The 19,421-nt window shown below is 31.8% G+C and overlaps 1 protein-coding gene across 1 annotated transcript in view; it reads left to right on the top strand.

Moving 5' to 3' along the window:
- Positions 1 to 18,022, top strand: part of LOC124362396 (agrin-like) — a 49,122-nt gene extending 31,100 nt beyond the window's left edge. Inside the window, exons 15-22 of the mRNA XM_046816843.1 lie at positions 2,728 to 2,839; positions 3,646 to 3,798; positions 7,129 to 7,308; positions 9,294 to 9,447; positions 11,830 to 12,001; positions 13,383 to 13,604; positions 14,457 to 14,709; positions 17,769 to 18,022. Coding sequence (XP_046672799.1) covers positions 2,728 to 2,839; positions 3,646 to 3,798; positions 7,129 to 7,308; positions 9,294 to 9,447; positions 11,830 to 11,836 — 606 coding nt within the window. The 3' untranslated portion in view covers positions 11,837 to 12,001; positions 13,383 to 13,604; positions 14,457 to 14,709; positions 17,769 to 18,022. The remainder of the gene's footprint in view (positions 1 to 2,727; positions 2,840 to 3,645; positions 3,799 to 7,128; positions 7,309 to 9,293; positions 9,448 to 11,829; positions 12,002 to 13,382; positions 13,605 to 14,456; positions 14,710 to 17,768) is intronic.
- The last annotated feature ends 1,399 nt before the right edge of the window (positions 18,023 to 19,421 follow it).

Genomic DNA, 19,421 nt, shown 5'->3' with positions numbered 1-19,421 from the left:
AGCACTTTCACTTCCCATCAAAGCTTCTTTTTGTGCTTTTTCTACTGTGGGTTTGATGAGGGTCATCCCTTTTCAATATCCATCTATAGTGTGCTATTATCTTGACGTTCTATCTTCCCAGGTAACTTCTTTCCATTTCCTTTATATCTTGATGGAACCTTTCCCCTTGTTCTTCTCCAACAGCACCAAGGTTTGCTGGAAAGTAGTCAAGGTGTGAATGAAGAAAATGAACTTTTATGCTCATGTTACAACCAAGTTTCTTGAAGTTTTCCATCATGTCTGCAACAATTGACTATTAATTTTGGTTTTTTTTCAGAAAAATATTATTTAAAAGATGCCCATGATGCTTTCTTATTTGTTTCCATTGTATTCTTTAAGTTGGTATCTCTCATAAGTTTTCTCAAGTAAGGCCCGAAAAAAATCCTTTTTGTAGCTTTGCTTCAGACAAACGAAACTGCTCACAAAGGTATGAAAAATATTCCCTTTCTTTTGGTAGTGTCTTCAAAAATTGTTTCATTACGTCCAATTAAGTACGATGTGGTTGGAGGAACATCTTTTTAGGATTAACAAGACTTTTCCTCTCAATATTTGTAATGCCCACCTCCAAAGATTTCCTTACTGGCCACTATTTTTTTATATAATCTTGCTTGTTGTCACGGCTGTTCCACTCACTGAGAAAGTAAGGGAACTTTGTGTAACCACCTTGTTGACAAAGCAACATACAAATAACTTTCAAATCACCACAAATTGTCCAGTTGTGATCTGAATAACTAAATTTGTGTAACACCAAATCAAGATTTTCATATCATTCTTTAAATGGACCGAATGTCCAACAGGCACCTAGGCATACTTAGTTCCATTGAGCAGGAATACTGCTTTCAAGCTTCTTTTGGATGAGTCAATATAAAGACCATTCCTCTGCAACATACTCTATGTTAAAACTTTCCATAACTCCAGCAATATCTTTACAGAAAACAAGGCCACCATTTTGAGAGAACAAAAATACAAACTCCTTTCCCCTAGTTCAATACCAATAAAAGAAAGTTTCCAGAGCCAAAAGATGCTTTTTTCAGTCTAGAGTCTAAAAGCTCTGCTGAGTCCTTAGGTGTAGTCCCAAGTCTCTAACTAAATCATTCAGTTCAGATTGGGTAAACAGAATAGGTTCATTTTTATGCAGGGAAAGATGTTGGTATTTCAAGTCCATGAGAAAAAGGGCGAATGGCTGACTGAATGTTCGAATAAGAAATGTCTTTTTGTTTTTCACATTGTAACCTTCCACATTACAAGAACGAAAGTAGCAGACATCACTACAATTTTTTTGCTCTATCCAAACCATTGGTATTCCAAAACAAAAGGACTGCTTTTTACCCTGAAACCATTGTTTAAGTCCTTCAATACAGATGAACAAACTTTGTGAGGAGCCCAAGGCTTATCTTGATCACCAAATTTCATATCAAAATATGCCATTTATACTTTTCTTACAAAGTCAGAAATGTTTCTTTGTTGTCTTTTAATTGTGTAATTATCGTAAATGTTCCTTGTTCAACAGTTTTATATAATATTGAATTTTAATTTATAGTCTTTCCAATCTGGCAATGGGGGAACTGTTACATATGGTATGTTATGTATTGTATATAAAGAAAAATTTTAATGTTTTTAAATCATTAATTTTAATTATAATACCAAATCAACTAACTCAAGGGTGGATCTAGTACTGATTTTCAGGAGAACGACCTTGGTACTGTCTTTGCTGTAATAGAAGATTTTTCGGTACTTTGGGATTATACCGACCACACCCAGACATGAATCGTTATTTCACATTTCGTTTCTACTGATTACTAGATTAGCGTAGAACAATATTTCGTCAATATAAAACAGGAATTGTCTTATCGCAAACACCTCTCCATCCTCAGACAGAGGTCAAAGTCGAGCGTCTAGTAGATAACGTGATTGCAGAGTCTCGCCGCCCGTTCAGCTGGTGCATCGCTTTGTTGTACTTCCGTGTTTTACCTCTACATTTCTCCAAACACAAAAATTCAACAAAAACAAACATTTACCAAACTAAACTTTTTATTAAAAAAACACTCAAAACTTGTTTTTATTCTTGATCACATTCCGCCACCCAAAATGCGAGTGCCTCCGGCCATCAGCGCGGGCTTCGGCAGCACCTTCGGTGCTGCCCCGCGCTGATGTCGACGAAAGAAAAACATCCCTCGAGATAGTACCTATCAGTAAAATATCAAAATTCTAGAGGGGCTAATCAGAAATATAAATTGAATTGTAATGGAAAGGCAATGATGTACCGTGCAAATCACGTGATGCCGCGCGGCCTGCCGTAATCAGGATTCTCGAGAAAGATAAGATAACAGCGACAACAATACCGATCACAATACCTGGAAATGCTTGTAAGTTTGTAATTTTGTAATTGAAGAGTTGTTTTTTCGTTCTATCATGTTTGTTTCTATAAATTTCTATTTTTGTGTTCTTCATACTGGTGTGGTCGGTATAATCCCAAAGTACCGATTTTTCATTTAGAAACAGCAAAACATAAAATGTTTGGGAAAAATTACTCATATTAAAAGTTAAGTTCAGTATTTTAGTTAATTTTATTTTACATGGACTGCCATGCCTTCCTCTTCTTCTGGATTCACCACTAAATTGACTATGAGTAAATAAAACAAAAAGGATTATTTTCACCATATTGATGAGGATTGGTTTGTTTTACAGGAAATGGTGTGCGGTGATGATGGGAAACTGTATGCCTCAAAATGCCAACTGAAACTATTTGTGTGTCAAGTTCAGAAACAGATCGAAATTGAAGACATGACCTATTGTGCTGGTAAGAACATTCAATTAATATTTAATAGTTATATAAAAGTAGTATTTAATGAGTGTGATTAAGATAGGACCTACTTGACGTGTAGAAATAACTTACTTGTCCCATGTCCATTACAACCTTGGCAAGCAGTTAATCAGTCACTAATCAAAATTCATCAGAGAAACTATTCAAAATTCTTCCTGGAAAAAGCCAAAACTCCTAAATTACGAAACCTTTATAAAAGTTTAACTAAATGTTGAAATTATTTGTTATACAACTACACTTACCTCAAAATATCTATAGTTATAGTTCAACTTTATAATACTAAAAAAATTTAATTTACAGTTTTATGAGCAACTGTTATGAAATGACCACTTGTTATTTCTACTTGAATAACATTCTTTAAACTATTTTTCAGTGTTTTATAATATATAGTGAAAACTGGAGGATAAAGGATCAACATTGATAACAGGATTATAGTGGAGAATAAAAAATTAGGGTGCAAAAAACTGTACATTGTGGTACTCCATATAGCTCCTCTGACCCAGGGGTCCTAGTTATTGGCATCAGCTAATTTTAATCAATTACTTTTCTTTGTAAAGTTCCTGTTGTACAGATTGTTGAAAATTATAAAAGTAGGGGAATTTCAAGATTGATAATGAAAAATTTCAAATGTTTTATAAGAAATAAAGTTGAAATGCTTACAGATGTAGTGGCCTAATGTAGTTATTTAGTTAATTATATAAATTGCAATAAAAGTAATGATTTGAAAGGCATATTTCACTCCTGTACTGAAGAATGATGCAATAAAAATTTGATTATTTCAGATGATGTGATATCAGTAACTGAACTACCATTAAAACAGTGGACTTTGGCTGATACTTTCACAGAGATTGAAGAAATAAGCTCTTCATTAACAAAGTCTGTTCGACATTTGTTTATACCACAACCAAAACGCCCACTGCACCGGATTGGACCAGGTTTGAATCACAATACTCAACGTTATTTCTTTATGAAATAGATTTTTTATCAAAATATTTTTACTACAAATCACTGTTCTACACAAACCGCTATTGGACTGCCTTCAACTGTGTATTATCTACAACATTTAATATGAGTAAAGTTTTATTTATTCGTAATTTTATTTTATTTAAATAATGTTTGGTACATTATGTAAAATGTTTTTCTTTAATGTAGTCGTAAATAAATTGATGCACAAATTGTTGAAGTTTATCTAAGTAATTACCACACTCTAGGCAATTCAAGTGCACCAACTGTGCATTATGGATACATAATGTTGGCCTTCCTGTAGCTGTCGCTTGCATATTGTATACAACATTGCTTGACTAAAGGCAACTTCGATATTCAATGAACGATTCAAAGCCTTGATCTCATCAGCTATAGCAATTAAGATCTCAGCTATTTCATCTGCTCTGTCTCTCTGTATGCTAAACATAGCAGGAAACTCTTCAAACAATGCCAATGCTGCAGTCGAGTCTGGCAGTGTACTTTTAGACTGTCAATGCAATTTTCTATCTCTCTGTTTCATGATTGGGACAATGAAAGAATTGTAGATGGTACCTTTAGGTTGGTTCAATGTAAGAATCATTATTTGTGCTAGCTGATAATGTTAGCCATGCTGTAACACAAAACACGCTACAATCAGTCATTTTTTATTAAAAAGGGCAAGAAGTCAGATTTTAACATAAGAATTTTAATTGGACATAAAGAGCAGAGTTACATTCACCAAATTGAAGAGACACTTCAAATTGAATCTCTCTGTGGTTGACATAGTTCCCAGTGAGCACAACAAATCCCATTTTATATGTGTATCTAAATTTCCCTATGTCAACAACCAGCAGCTGCCCTCCCAATACTATTATACTTTCATAATTTATTATTAGAAACTACTGTTGTTTCGATTAAATCATTTTTTATTTAAAAAATACACAATCTAAAAGAATAAGAAAGTGAAAGTAAACAGAGAATTCTGAACATTGTTTGTTTGTAATTGAGTACTGATAGTGGTCATGAAGAATCATTGCTAAACTGCAGTTCAGCCACCACTAGTTTAGCCCTGGCAGAAATGTCGGTCTAGCCTGACTACATAACTTATTTCTCTAATTGTCCGCTCTTTGGTTTCTATTAATCTTAGTAAATTCAAAACCGTCTCGTATACGTGCATTATAAGCATTCAGCCCAGAAAAAAATGTGCACAAAATGAGTAATAGCAATCGTTTCTTGGAAATGCAAGGGGAAGCGATGTAAGCGCGTGAGAGACAGAAATATTTCCCACCCTTTCCTTTCCTTGCCCCTCAGATGACAGGGGACAAACTATTGGTGGGCAAACTGTATGTAGTTGTCCTAGTCACAGATGTTCACCTTCACTTGTGAGTTGGGACTTGTTTTGAGGTTAGGATATTATAACCACACATCACAACAGTGAATAAGAGGTAGTGGGCGTTTGTAAGCTGTTTGAAACACATTGTTCGTACTTCAACCGCTCTACAATTCTTTTTGAAAAATCTAAAAAAGATATAATATTTGAGCACATCAGGCAGAATTCTACTCCTTTTAATGTACATCAAACCAAGTTGAAGTCTTCAAGTGACACAAGATGGAATTGCAGAGTGAAAAGCGTAAACTCAATCCTAAACAACTATCAAGTGACTGTTGAAACACTAAGAGAAATAGAAAACAACAATTCTCACCGGGGTGAAGCCAACTCTGATCAAATCCGTGGAAGACTTTATTTCATTTTCTGTTTAAATCTACTCTAAAGAGTACTAACACTGCATAACATCTTGTCAAAAGCCCTACAGGCAACCAAAATCAACTGTTCAGAAGTCAATGGCTTAGTTAAATTCACTACATCGTCATTCAGAAGAGATAAGTTTTTTTGGTTACCTTGCAGCAAAGTCGTAGAAATCTACAACTTTAAGCCAGTGGAAATGCAGAGGAAAAAGAACCCAAATGAACCAAAACCAATAAGTTAAGAGGAGGAACAAAATATCCAACTGGAACTGAGCAAACTGTGGAAGTCAAGGTGGTAGTGCTCAATCCAGTTCTTGACATTCTTATGGGAGAAATCAAAGGAAGGCTGGAAGAAAACAGCATTGCTATACTGAATACACATTGTAACATCATCGCCGCAGACATTGATAGACCCAATGACACGTGACCTTTGCCAGCACTACTGAGTAGATGAGGTAAAGTATTTTTAACCAATGGTTATTGACAAAGACTTAAAAACAAGATGTAAGGTATTAAAAAAGTTATTTAAATCTGAAAAAATCTAAAAGATGTATTTCCAAAAAATTTGAACTGTTTTGCCTTTACCTTATATTACCAATGAGTTTAGGTTCATATGAACGTTTATTCTCTTGTTTGAGAAGGTTAAAGTATATCTAAGGAATAAGACCAAGAAAAACTATCATCACTTGCCTTGTTGGCCCGAAAGAGTATGTAAATGTAAACAAAGTGATCTACAAATTCACAGCAACAAAAAGAAAATTAAACTTTGTTTCAAATCAATGTACACCTAATTTTTGGTAAAATATTGTTCGGTAACATGTAATGTAATGTAGTAATATGTAATTTGTATCCAGTAGTGTGTAATATTTGTATAGTAAAATATAATATATGTTTAAAGCCAAAAATTATAGTTATTGTTTACTCCAAATTACTCATGCAAGATAATGCTTGGTAATACAAAATAAACTTTGCATTACACTATCGTACAGCACGCTCCTTTTAAGCAACTATTGAGAGTTGTTTTTACCTTAAAACAATGTAACAATATTTATTGTTAATTTGAGTCTAAAACCTTAAAATGCAGTATCAGAGCATTAAATTCTATAAGTTTTCACAGGGTGAGCCTCTGTCTCCCTTTTCTTGGGGGGCATCCCATACACCCCACACCTTCCGGTAGGTTTGACCCCTCAAAGACTTTCTCCAAACCCCACCCGTCTCAACAATCATGATATAATCTTCAAATCTAGTGAAGGTAAGCCTGTCTTTCAACCCTATCAAAATTCTCATATTAAAACATACAAATCAGTCAGTGCTCTGATATTATGGAGTGATTACTGTATTCCTGTCATTTGTCTGAGTATCTTTCACAGTTACCTCATAGATGTATACAAGGACCAACAGACCAAGCTGGAAGGAGAAATAAATTTGGAAATTTATAATTGTAGCTTACATGTTCTTATGATAAATTATTGATGTATTGAAAAATTCAGCTTTATTCATTGTACAATATGTAAATATTCAAAATGAATTAATTATGTTTTAATAAAATTACGCAGGTATGCTCCCACCTCCAGATACTATTAACACCCCAGTCACAGTCCACATGCAGCATTCCCTCATTGGAGATAAGTGCCTTAATGACAGAGACTGTACAGTTGAAAACAGTATTTGTATCCATGGCAAGTGTTCTTGCCTTCAACAATTCACACGTTCTACTGATCGGCAGGCGTGTTTAAGTAAGTGTCTATGCTTTAGGTTCTTTAAGTACAGTATAATGAACAGGTTGTAAGAAATGATTATGCATTTATGGTATGACGAATACAAATAAATAATTCCAAAAGATAACTCAAACTTGCACATATTGGATGGGCATTGTATTTTGGTGCTTCTACATTGCCCGAAAGATCTGGTAAGTCTAAGTTGAGGTATTTGTGTCCCAATACATAGTATCTCTTAACAAAATTTAATTTGTTAAGAGATACTTGAATACAATTACAATTTGTGATTTTTAACCATGAAATGTGTTGTAAATTGTGAAAACTCAATAAAAATCACGAGATCTTTGGTTTTTTTTAGACTGAAGAGATATTTTTAAAAGCATTATTCAACCTAAAAACACATTCTGAATTTCCTAAAAAATCAAGCAATTCTCTCTTTATTAATGGATTCAGTTGCATTCCACCCAAAGTTACAATCAAACATCATTTCGTCATTATTGAGAATTTTCAAAGAGAAAACGTTTGTTTTATTTCATTAAGTTTGTACTATAATTTTATTAATTACAGTAGACTCACTAAGTGAAAATGCTGGATTATTGGAAGTACATCCATAAAAATACTTAATATGTACAAAACGTATGCTTTATTACACAAAACACTGTTCGAAATTACTATTACATTACTTGTTTACTGAATTTAAATGAACGGCATCAAAACATATCCTTTATACGTATGTAATAATTGGTTTAAATCAGTGCTGTACCACACTAGAAATAAACATAATCTTAATTTATGGTGCGATAGGTCCATATTCCACTGGAGTAAAAAATTGTCAATTCTGTTTTAGTTCTTAATTTGAAAAGACACGTTTAAAACTTGAAGCCTCTTTAAAACAAGAATATCACTGACAGACATGTAGTTTTCTTCTTCTCACTTCACAGAATTTGCAAAGGCACTCATTGCAGCATTGGGCAAAAGCTGGTAAAATAAACCGCTCTCATCTGCGCTATGGATTTGATCGGGAGTTAGGTCTAGTTCTTCAATGATTTGCTTTAAATTTTTCTTGAATGGTTTGACTGCAGCAACATCACATGGTTTTTTGCCTGATGTACTTAACAACTGAATTCCGAAACGCTTTTTGAATTTTTCTAACCTCGTTCACTTGCTTTGAAATTGTCTTTCTCCGTTATTTTCTCATAGAATACCTTCGCCTTTCCTTTAAGAATGTCCCCTGAAATTTGTGTATGCCTGTTTCATTCTTGACAAAACCAAGCATATAGGCTATTCTCAACCTGAGGAAATTCACGATTTTTTAATGTTTTTCTGACACTTTTTTCACACATTGTCCAGTGACAATGTGTTTTTTTTTTAACAGTTTAAAAAAAAACTTAATCTTTTCATGTTCTTCTGTATGTTGTGTATCGTTGCATGACTAAACAGACATATTTGCCATATGCCATATTCATGTTCCATATTTATTTGTGAGATTAGCAAGTTTATTGCCTTTATCAAGGCTCTTTAAAATCTCATTCCTCTGAAGCAGAGTTAAGGTTTTATCTTTTTGTTTACACTGGGACATTTTTCACTTACTCTCATACAATATAAATTAAGCACAAACTACAACATTTTGCAGAGTAGGAATAAAACAGATAACACTAGCACTGTTAATGTGAGCAGCAGGTAAACTATGAGACAACTGAGCATTTATAGGTTGTTCGTTATCACAATTTTCGGTAACATATCTCTCCCACTCCACACTTGTCAAAATACCTGTACACACACACACACACACACACACACACACACACACACACACACACACACACACACACACACACACACACACATACACAACATTCAACACATAATACATAAACTACATTCAAAGAGAAATATTTGTTAGCCATACTTAGATTGTGTAACCCAATAATCAAATAAATTATTTCAGATTGTGAAGACGTTGTTTGCCCCTAAAAATCTGACTTCATTTTTTGTCGTTTCAGATTTTTTAAACAACTGTGGCTTAAATCCCTGCAACAATGGGGGAACATGTGAGATATCTGAGTTGACAGGGTTGCCAACATGTTCCTGTCCCAAAGGCTTTCAAGGAACATTTTGCACAGAAAGGCTTGTTCCTAAGAGTGAGCTTTACTATAAGTAATTATTTCCATCTTACTTGATTCAATCAATAGAATAATATTAGTTTTATTTTAGTCACCAAGAATAGAGAATTAATTATCCATCATAAAACCCCCATTATTTCCTGTAAAATCACTAGATCATAACAAAATCCAATTTGAAAAACAGATTAATATGTTTCATTCCACCCAAATTGTTGAGAAATGTTTGAGAAAATTGCCTGTTTGAAAATATAATGTAGGTAATGTATTATTACTTATTATGGATAAAATACTAGAAGACTAATACTAAACAGATAAAAAGTGTATCTCCACAAATATTAAAGCACATAATATTTTTAAATTTATTTGATTCAAATATAAATATATAAAAAATGTTTTAACAAATATGTTTTAATTATATTGATATATTTACAATACATGCAATACAAGTCATGCATGTTTAGAAAAGTTGTCAAGAATCAAGAATATTTTATTGTTGTCCTACATGTTTTATGCAGACCAAGGAGCTATTATACTGTGGTAGGATAAATAATATAACGTAGGTCTAACTATATTAATTACAATGATTAAAAGATAAAATCTAATATAACAGATAATATATTAATATGTAGTTATAGTTCAAGTCAGAGTTCTAAATTTGTAAGCTTTTGATACAACAGGATAGCATTTCTTATATGGAGTAGAAAGCCTTTTGTTTGAGCCACCTAGACAAAACATTCTGAGAATGGTTGCAAGTAATATCCTCAGCAATAAGAGGCAGTTTATTAAAGAGTGTAACCCAGCATAAATATATGTGTGCTGGTTTAATGTAACATATTTTAAATCAATTAGGTCTCTATGTCTAGTGGTATAATTGTGAATAGGCTTCTCACATTGAATAAATGTAGATTCTTCTTGACATACATTAAACTTTGAAGAATAAAAATATAAGGAAATGTAATTCTGTTTTTTTATAAAGATAGACCTACAGGTTTCACTACATTTCTTGATGAATATTGTACATAGTGCTTTCTTTTGACAAAGGAAAACCTCCTTAGCACGACTAGAATTCTCCCAGAAAAGATACCATACTAGAGGTAAGAATGAAAGAGTGTAATGTGCTGTAGTAACTAACTAGAGCCAGCGCAGAATTTTAAGTTTTTTGGCAACAAAATCTACTCATGAATTTTACAATTACAGAGTGAGGTTGTATAGGTTTCTCATGTAAGTTTAGTATTAAGGTTGATTTCTAATAGCTTAACAGATTTTATAACAGAATTGGTACTTAAACTAAAAACAATGTGTTCAGACTTATCTTCATTAACATAATTTATTATGTGGAAAACCAAATATGAGATCTTTGTTTCATATAATCGGTCACAATTGAGGTTAAATTTATTTAATTTCTTTGTTCACTAACCATGCTATACACACTTAGCATTACAGTAAATGCAGGAATAAGTGGGTCTAAATCGCAGATCATGTGGTTGGTTACACTCAACCATGCTCAGCTGTTAATAGAAGATAGTGTCCTCTCATACATTTCTTGACTTGGTTTCCCCTGCTAAGCCTCTTACCTCATGCCTTAGAGTACTGTGCATGTGCAACTCAGAACTGATGTTTCCAATCACTTCACTAGATGTCAGCCAGGGTTGTTAGAAGTGTACAGAGAATAGTGGGCATTTCACCCATAATTTCTATATTTTTGTCATGTTCTATGTTTCAAAGGTAATATACTCTTTGATATAAATTACTTAAGTTTACATACTGCTATATATTCATACATATCTGACCTTACTGTTTGATTTACTGAAAAATTACTTCATCTGCTTCCTCCCACTACTTGCCACTGATAATGAGTCTTCTGAAATCCATGATCACTTGCCAAAAGTTATTGCTGAACTTGAAGTCACTGTAAGTGACGGGAGAAAACCGCAAAGAATGCATCCAACGTTTTATTGATAGGATGGGGAAACATTTGAATCTATTGTTAAAAGATTTATTAGTTTATTTATACAAGCTATCAATATATATGTGTATAAGCTTTTACATATTTGTAAAAGCTGTACAAGGATATATTACTATGATAAAAGTTGTACCATCATTAACAAGAACTGAGCAAGATTTTGTCCTTAGTAATTACAACATTTTTTGAATCCTTGTTTTATAAAATTAAGTTACCAAAACTTGATTGAGAAGGAATTTATTTAACTATTGATGTTCGCTTAATTTTTACAAAAAATAATAAGAACAAGTTTTGTACAATTTTTTATTTATAAACTGAGTTTTACATCAATGTTATTTTAATCACAGTCTTACGTTTTCTATTTAATAGGATTTATGGATTAAATTTTGTAATTGTTAACAAAAAATCATGTAAAACATGTCAGCTAATTATTGTTTGAAATGTTGTTTCAAGACTGTGAAGTACCTGCGTTTAATGGACATTCGTATCTGCGGCTGAAAGAACTGTTGGCTTACTTCAATTTCAGCAGTAAGATCGAGTTAAAGAGTAGTGAAGGAGTTTTATTTTTTAGCCAACAGCATTCAAATGAAACTGGAGACTTCATTTCTCATGCTTTAGTTGAGGGGTAAGTAGTTTTTAAAGTTAGTGTTTTATACATATTTATGTATGTCCAGTATTAACAAAACTCATGACCAATGTCTACTGTATATTCAAAAATTAAGTACTGGGATAGTGGTGAATGGCCCTCTTTACAATCATCCACCATCTGTACTGTGCTGCTACCATTTCCAGCTTCTAATCATGGGACATCCACTGTCATGGAGAGATTTCCTGCAGCGGCTGCAAGCACCGAGGGATGAAGGCAAAACTTAGTACAATATGCTTAACTGATTATTAGCAAAATATAAATAACACATTTTTGTCAAAAATACTTTCTGGTTACGGCCATATGTCAAGTTATCTTCGGTAAAATCCATGTAGAGGAGGAGTGTGCTTATTGGCTAATGATTGTTGTAACTGAAAATCCTGATATGAAAATATCTAGTAAATCTCCCATCTTAGAAATGTTGTAGGGTAAAAGTTAATGTGTCTGGCTTGCCTCCTTCCATCATAATAAGTCTTTAGTTTGAAATTTATTTTTGACAATGGAAGTATTATGCAGGAAACAGGATTTTCCGGACATTTGCCATTGTTTAGTGATACAAAATATTAGTAACACTAGTTTTTGAGATCTACAATCTGACCTCTTCCTTAGGTGAACAATTAATCTAACTCACAACTACAATCTAGGGTAAAATAAACAAATCATACAAGAGCGTTATGTGTTAGTTTTTCACCTGAGGATGAGATCAGGTTGCAGATCTCAAAACGTAATTTTACTGAAATGCTGTATTACCAAACGATGACAAATGTCCAGAAAAATCCTGTTTCCTTCATTATAATAAGTGTTTAGAGAACTGCTACAAATTTAAAGTCAGTTATAGGCATATTTTTCAAAATAGGCATCTCTGAACCACGTACAAATAAAACATACTGGTTGTGGTAGTTGTCTTCAACATAGATATATTAAAAGTAAGCCCATAATGAACGTTGTTCAGCTCCAATCCACCTTCTGTTTAGGGCAGCGTCTGAAATGACGCTGTCATAGACTTACCTGTATGAATTGTTGATCTTCATGAAAAATGTTTACTTTGTCTGTTGACAGCTTAACACCTTCACTGCACAAAGTCATGTATACTGACTTTAGTAGAGCCAGGTTAGTATTAATGTGCATCCACTGCAGTCAATGTGTTAAGCCATGTGAATTTCAAGTTTCATCGTTTAGGCCATCAGAAAGTTGAAAAACAAAAGTATACTTTTTTAGGGATCCAACATTATTTCAGCCGCTATGATGGTTGATCTGCATGAAAATATCAACAGCATGCTGTGAACTCAGTACAGTCCAATGATTTCTTGGCTAAATGCTAATTTTTTCTTCCATTGCTCATTTATTATTACTGTTTCAGATTTGTTGAATTCAGATTCAACTTTGGAAATGGAATGTTTTCTTTAAAAGTCAACTGATAAAAAGCTTCAAATATCACTAAGTGGTAGCCAAACGTCACCAGTAGGATGAATTTCTGCAACTTGATAACCCAAAATTAGACTCTGACCAATCTATTGGCAATACGAAGTGTTTTAGAATTACAAAGGATGTTTTATTGGTTACAGACCACAACATATAACAGGTACAGTGAGTAGTCTGAAAAATATTCTTCTATTTGTCTGAAAACATTTTCAGAGATAACTAACAAAGTTATGGATAATTTATAAGACTGAATCCTGGGTAAAAAAAGGATTAAATTCCAATATTTTATTCCTGTGTTACTGATCTTTTCATTTAAGGAAATAGACCACCCATATTGTTTTACAGCAAAAAGAGACCCAGAGATTATTTTTAAGAAGAAAATAATATTTTTACTAAAATTGAAGATTTTGATGTTATCAAGCCTGTCAACATATGAAATAAAAATCTTTAATATAAAAACACCTGTTGAGAATTTTGCAATAAAGACGCTTTAAATTTACTCAACCACACATCATGAAACTACTGAATCATAGTTTATGTACAATAGATAAATGCGCATTTACAAAGCCTTGTAGTCAAACTCTTAGAAAAGTAAAGTCTGTTTTTACAATACCTACAATTTTTATAAAACTAAACTGCTTTTAATCGTTCATTCATACAGATAATATGTAAAACAGCAATATGTAAAAAAAAGTGGCGAATGCCCTGTTATTGTTTTATTTCATTGTTTTTGCTGGAAACTAGCAAGTAGTAGTAACTCAATTCTAACTCCACTAGAAGACACTAGTCAATATTTGTCACACCAAATCCAGTGTATCCTTTTTTACATACAATTTGTATAGGTAGGTATGATACGAGTTATTTATAAATACTGTAATTGAATTCAGATATCATACTTCAAATGATTCCTAATTATAATTATAATTTGAATTTTTTTATTAAAAGTTTTCACCTATTATTGTTAAGACAAATGCAGTTCTTAATCAATTGTGAATTTAATTATGATTTACAGTATTGCAACGATTGGCATGAAGTAAATGATTCTGTTCAAGAATGTCCGATAATGAAACTCCAGGACTGCATCTGGGAATAAAAAATTATGAAAAACAATTAACTTGTCAAAAAGCAAGAACAGAGTTCTCAAATCAACATTTAATATTTTTGAGTCCACAAGAAATCCATGTTTTGGCCATTCTTGGAAAAAATAATCCAACATACAAACCGGACACACAATTACTGATGCTACTACCAGCGTTACTATGCAGGTAATGCAATAGAACATGTATGATCTTAGATTGTATACTGATGCTGTTAAGGTTGTTCTATTCAGTTCATTCTTCCTGTCTTATCAGCCCAAAAATCTGTGTTGTATTATTAAACAGAAGATTAGAGAGCAAGTACAGGCAAACAAAGGATCCCAGCATATCTTCTGAAACCAACACTGACACATTATTGCAGAGAACTTGGTTTAATTTACTGAGTCGGCTCAAAGCTCATCATTTATGTGTTCCCTCAATAGCACAATCACTAAATATCTAAACATTATAAACTTTTTAAAAGATGTATTATGAGACAAAAAAGACTGCATAACTTATTACATTAACTTTTACTTATTGCAAGAAATACTACACATAAGTTATATTTATTGAAAACATTCACAAATTTACTTTTACAAACTTTGGATACAAATTAGGTAATAAATAATTGTCTCTGAAATTGTCCACAGCATTCCAGTAGACTAGGACAGACAAGAAAGTACAGATATTTAAAAATAAAACTATTATCAAAATGAAGCTGCCTAATTTTATTATTTTGTTATATAGCCTAAATTTGAAATGTACATTCTTAAGCAATTTTTCCACATAACTTCCATTAAAAATTAAACTTTCACAGAGCCATCCAGAAGAAATAAAAAGAAATTGTAGTAAAAAACTCTATAGACCATTTTAAAGAAAATCTGAAAAACCAAAACTATGAAAGCATTGTCTTGACACTGAGAATATTAATCTGACACATCACTTTCAATAACAATTATTCAGACAGTTCTGAATATTGCCTGCCCACTCTCAAGTACTTACAGCAAAAGAAAAACAATGAAGCAATACTGGGATAATAAGTACATTAATCTGAAGAATGATTACTTGCTCTGACGGGTCAGGCCAGTTTTAAGACAAAACCTTAAACTTAAACATGACCTTAAACTTAAATATAATGAAAGCAGCAAAGCATTGAGCCAACAATGCAGAGTACAAATCAAAAGCATACTGGCAAAAAATTAATACACAAAAGAAAGCCACAGCTATCTTGACACTACCTTCAGCTTCAAATCAAAGTAACCACCATTAAATACCCAGGGGAAATAGCTGATCACTTTAATAGTTTCTTCATCTCAATAGCAGAAAAGACACTAAAACATTAATCTCAATATCACCAACCAGCACACAAATCACTACTACCGGCCAATAGAATCTAGTCAAAGTGCAGTGTTTGATTTCACCACATATTTAACCATGAATTCAAATATTAATTCCAATAAATTTATTATGTATGTGTTCCTATTGAGTTGTACTATAAAATCAACTTGAAAATTATAATTCAAAGAAACGATTCTGGTCAGTTATAATAAAACATAAATATTAAAATATAGATTGTACAAGCCATTATTTTCAAATTTCCATAAGCCAACTTCCAACTACTACCATGAAGGAAATCTTCAATCTATGAGAACAAAGCTAGATCACTAAAGAGATCAGTAAAGAGATCTTGAGGTTTTTTAACCACATCAGAAGTTATTTTTCCATACTAAGAAATACTCCATCGAACAGCTGCAGTCAAGTGTTTCTATACTGACCATCAACTAGTTTTTAGTCTGTTAGTATTTAGTTTGGGGTTTAATTGATTATTTTTGTGAAGTATTTGTTATAGTTTTGAAGAAGAAACAATGGATTCATTCATTTTGTAGGGTTTCCACATTTATTGGTGCTGTTGTTCTTGTTACAGACAATATCAAAGTACAAGGGAAACTTTATATTCTGACATTTCCGTGTTTTAATGAAATTTTAAAGTCCATTGAGTAATAGTAAAGATTTTCAATAAGATTTTGATATTTGACAATATATCAATCAAAAGGTTAGATTCTCAGTGATTACACAAAATTCAAATGATTACTAAAAAATCTTTTTGTAGAAAATAATTACAGTTTGCTAAATTTCTGCAAGTAACTTTTAAAAATGTTCAACATTCACAATTTTGTAATTTGAAGTGCAGTAACAATTATAGCTCATCAATTATACATACATTTGTAACTGAAATAAATAATGAGATAATATTTAGAAAACTGTTTTTTACTGGCCAATGAAAAGGCTTGCACTGTTTACCCATTTGATGGTTTTTTTATAACTTTTAGTATTTCACATGCATATTTCATATTGTTTTGCAATGTCAGATATATTGACTAATTAATGGCTATCATGATTTCTTTCATAAACATTTTTTGTAGGAACTAGGGAACTAAAATGTAGGAGTTTTACAACATTTTGTAACAATAACTAGTTTTTGTTACTTTTTCTACAAGAAACAATTTTTTACTAATGACATATATACATTCTAACTTGCATGCTGAAGAAAACCATAACAAGTATATTTTTAAGAGAACATAACTTGCCTGAGAGCAGTTTATATTTATAAAAACCTTTTCAAACATACAAAATAGGCCTAACAGCACAGAAAATGAAGATCAGTTAATAAATTAATCTTCCAATTTGTTAAAGAGAAAGCTATAACATTAACGATAGATGCACTAAGCTACCAAAATCTTCTACAAAAAAAACTGATTACTCCATTAACAGTTACAATAAATAAATCATGGCAACAAGGAATTTCTTGTTTAACTTTAAAAATTGATAAAGTGTATCTAAAGTACAAACATATAAATACAGCTGTCTGCTGCTGAAATAAATAGTAAATGCCTCATCTCTCCAAACAATGAATCGCAGTAACAGATGAATCAGCTATTAGAAATATGCAGGTCAAAGTTTCTCTTGGACATCTGCATGACTGTCATGTTGAGTTCAGATAAACCAAACCAAAACTTTTTAATAATGTGTTCTTTAAACCTATATTCATCTTATTTTGAATAGTGTGTACATTTGTAAATAAATTACTATTTAAACATACAGTATGTATATTGACGATGTTCTTGTATAAACTTTCAAAATGCTTAAATATTGATGTTTGATCAAATAGTAACCATTAAAAAAAATTTGTTATTATAGATCTTTCTCATGAAAACTTGTATGGTTATACTAACAAAGATTTTTTTCAGGTATGCAAAAACAGTACCAGCAATAACCACTGAGAAAGCTAAACATGCTCAGCAAGTAGCAATAGACAAGATATCGTCAACAATTGATTTAACTCTGTGCAATGATCCAGCTTTAACTGATCCCCTATAACTACTGCTTAATCAATGTCAACTGTTACTTAAGTGGATCGTAATGTTGTTAGAAATAAAAATTATTGTTTAGAGATCTTTGGTAAGAAATATGTTAAGATTTTATAAATGCTTTTATTTTTATATGTAAAATTGTTTTTTCTTTCTTTCCCATACCCCTATTTTAAGTGAGAAAAGATAATACAAGTACAAAATTATTCATTGTTTATATTTTGTACTTGCAAAAATTAACTCTCGTAAAATATTTTCACTTCAAAAATAACGCATGTCCATTTCCTAAAATCTCAAGAGGAAAAACAAGGTACTTTGCAGTACTTACTTTAAAATGTATAAATCAAGTTACATTAATGGTAACAACATATTTGGTGTAAAAAATATTTGTTTCTTTTAAGGAGTAACATTTCTTTAAGTGTTGTAAATAAAATCTTTCACCTAGTTAACTAAAGATTTCTGTACTATCAAACTTATGTTTTTATGAATCTATGTGAAAATTTAGTAAGCTCAGATTTAAATGTTGAATGAACACATATGGACAAAAACTGTATTTGTAAGAGAAAACTTGTTGCTTACTGAAAACTCTGCATTAAGTTGTCTGCCAATTAGAATTATAAATGTATGCACCATACTGTATTATAAATGATTCTGCAGCATTACGAATTCTTATTCCGCATATGCTAGATTTTTGAGTAAGTCAATCTTAGTGCCTGAAACTCTAAACTTTGGTTAGAGTTAAAGAGCCATCTGTACCGAAAGCCATCTTGGATTTAGTTCCAAATACAATTAAAAAACTACACAACAGTAGCCCAATGCACTTGACAAAAAAGATATCACACAAAAATAAAATACAAATCTACTTAAAAGTTTGCTAGAAAAGTGTTTAATAGTTGTTTCGAACATATCCAATACATTTGTAATATCTGTAAGTTTAGAATACATTTTGTAAATAGAACTTTAGGTTTTTAATTAAAAATGTATTATTTTAAAAACTGTAATACAAGAAAGAAGAAATTATGGGGAATCCAGCGATGTAAATACTTAAATCTTATGGAATACAATTTGTGAGCAATGGTATTTACTTCTAATCAATCTCTAGAAAACCAGACAGCATTTTGATAAACAGCCATCATTTCATGAAGAAATACTCATAGGTGTTAAGGGAGTAAAAAATAAATATTTATTATTAAATAAGCCATGTGTGTATCATACACTGGATAAAAACTAATTGGCCATGTAAATGATATCACTCAGTAACACAATGACCTCCTCAGTCAGTGACTTATTACAGTCCTTTACACTATTTTTATCGTATTGTACTACCATCCTTGCATTAATATACATTTCAATACTTACAAATTTAAACAATCTGTGTTTTTAAATTACACATGTATTATTTCCTTTGTATTGTTGAATAATTAAAGTATAGTTTTACCTATTGATAAAAACAATTGGTTATCTACTAAAAACAATTTACTAGTAAAGTAAATGAAACATGAAAAATGTTGGACAAAACTATTTGTTCTATTA

Source organism: Homalodisca vitripennis, chromosome 5 (assembly GCF_021130785.1).
Source record: "Homalodisca vitripennis isolate AUS2020 chromosome 5, UT_GWSS_2.1, whole genome shotgun sequence".
NCBI classification, from domain to species: domain Eukaryota; kingdom Metazoa; phylum Arthropoda; class Insecta; order Hemiptera; family Cicadellidae; genus Homalodisca; species Homalodisca vitripennis.
Note: the sequence above shows the minus strand (reverse complement) of the source record. Positions and strands in the feature narration are given on the sequence as shown.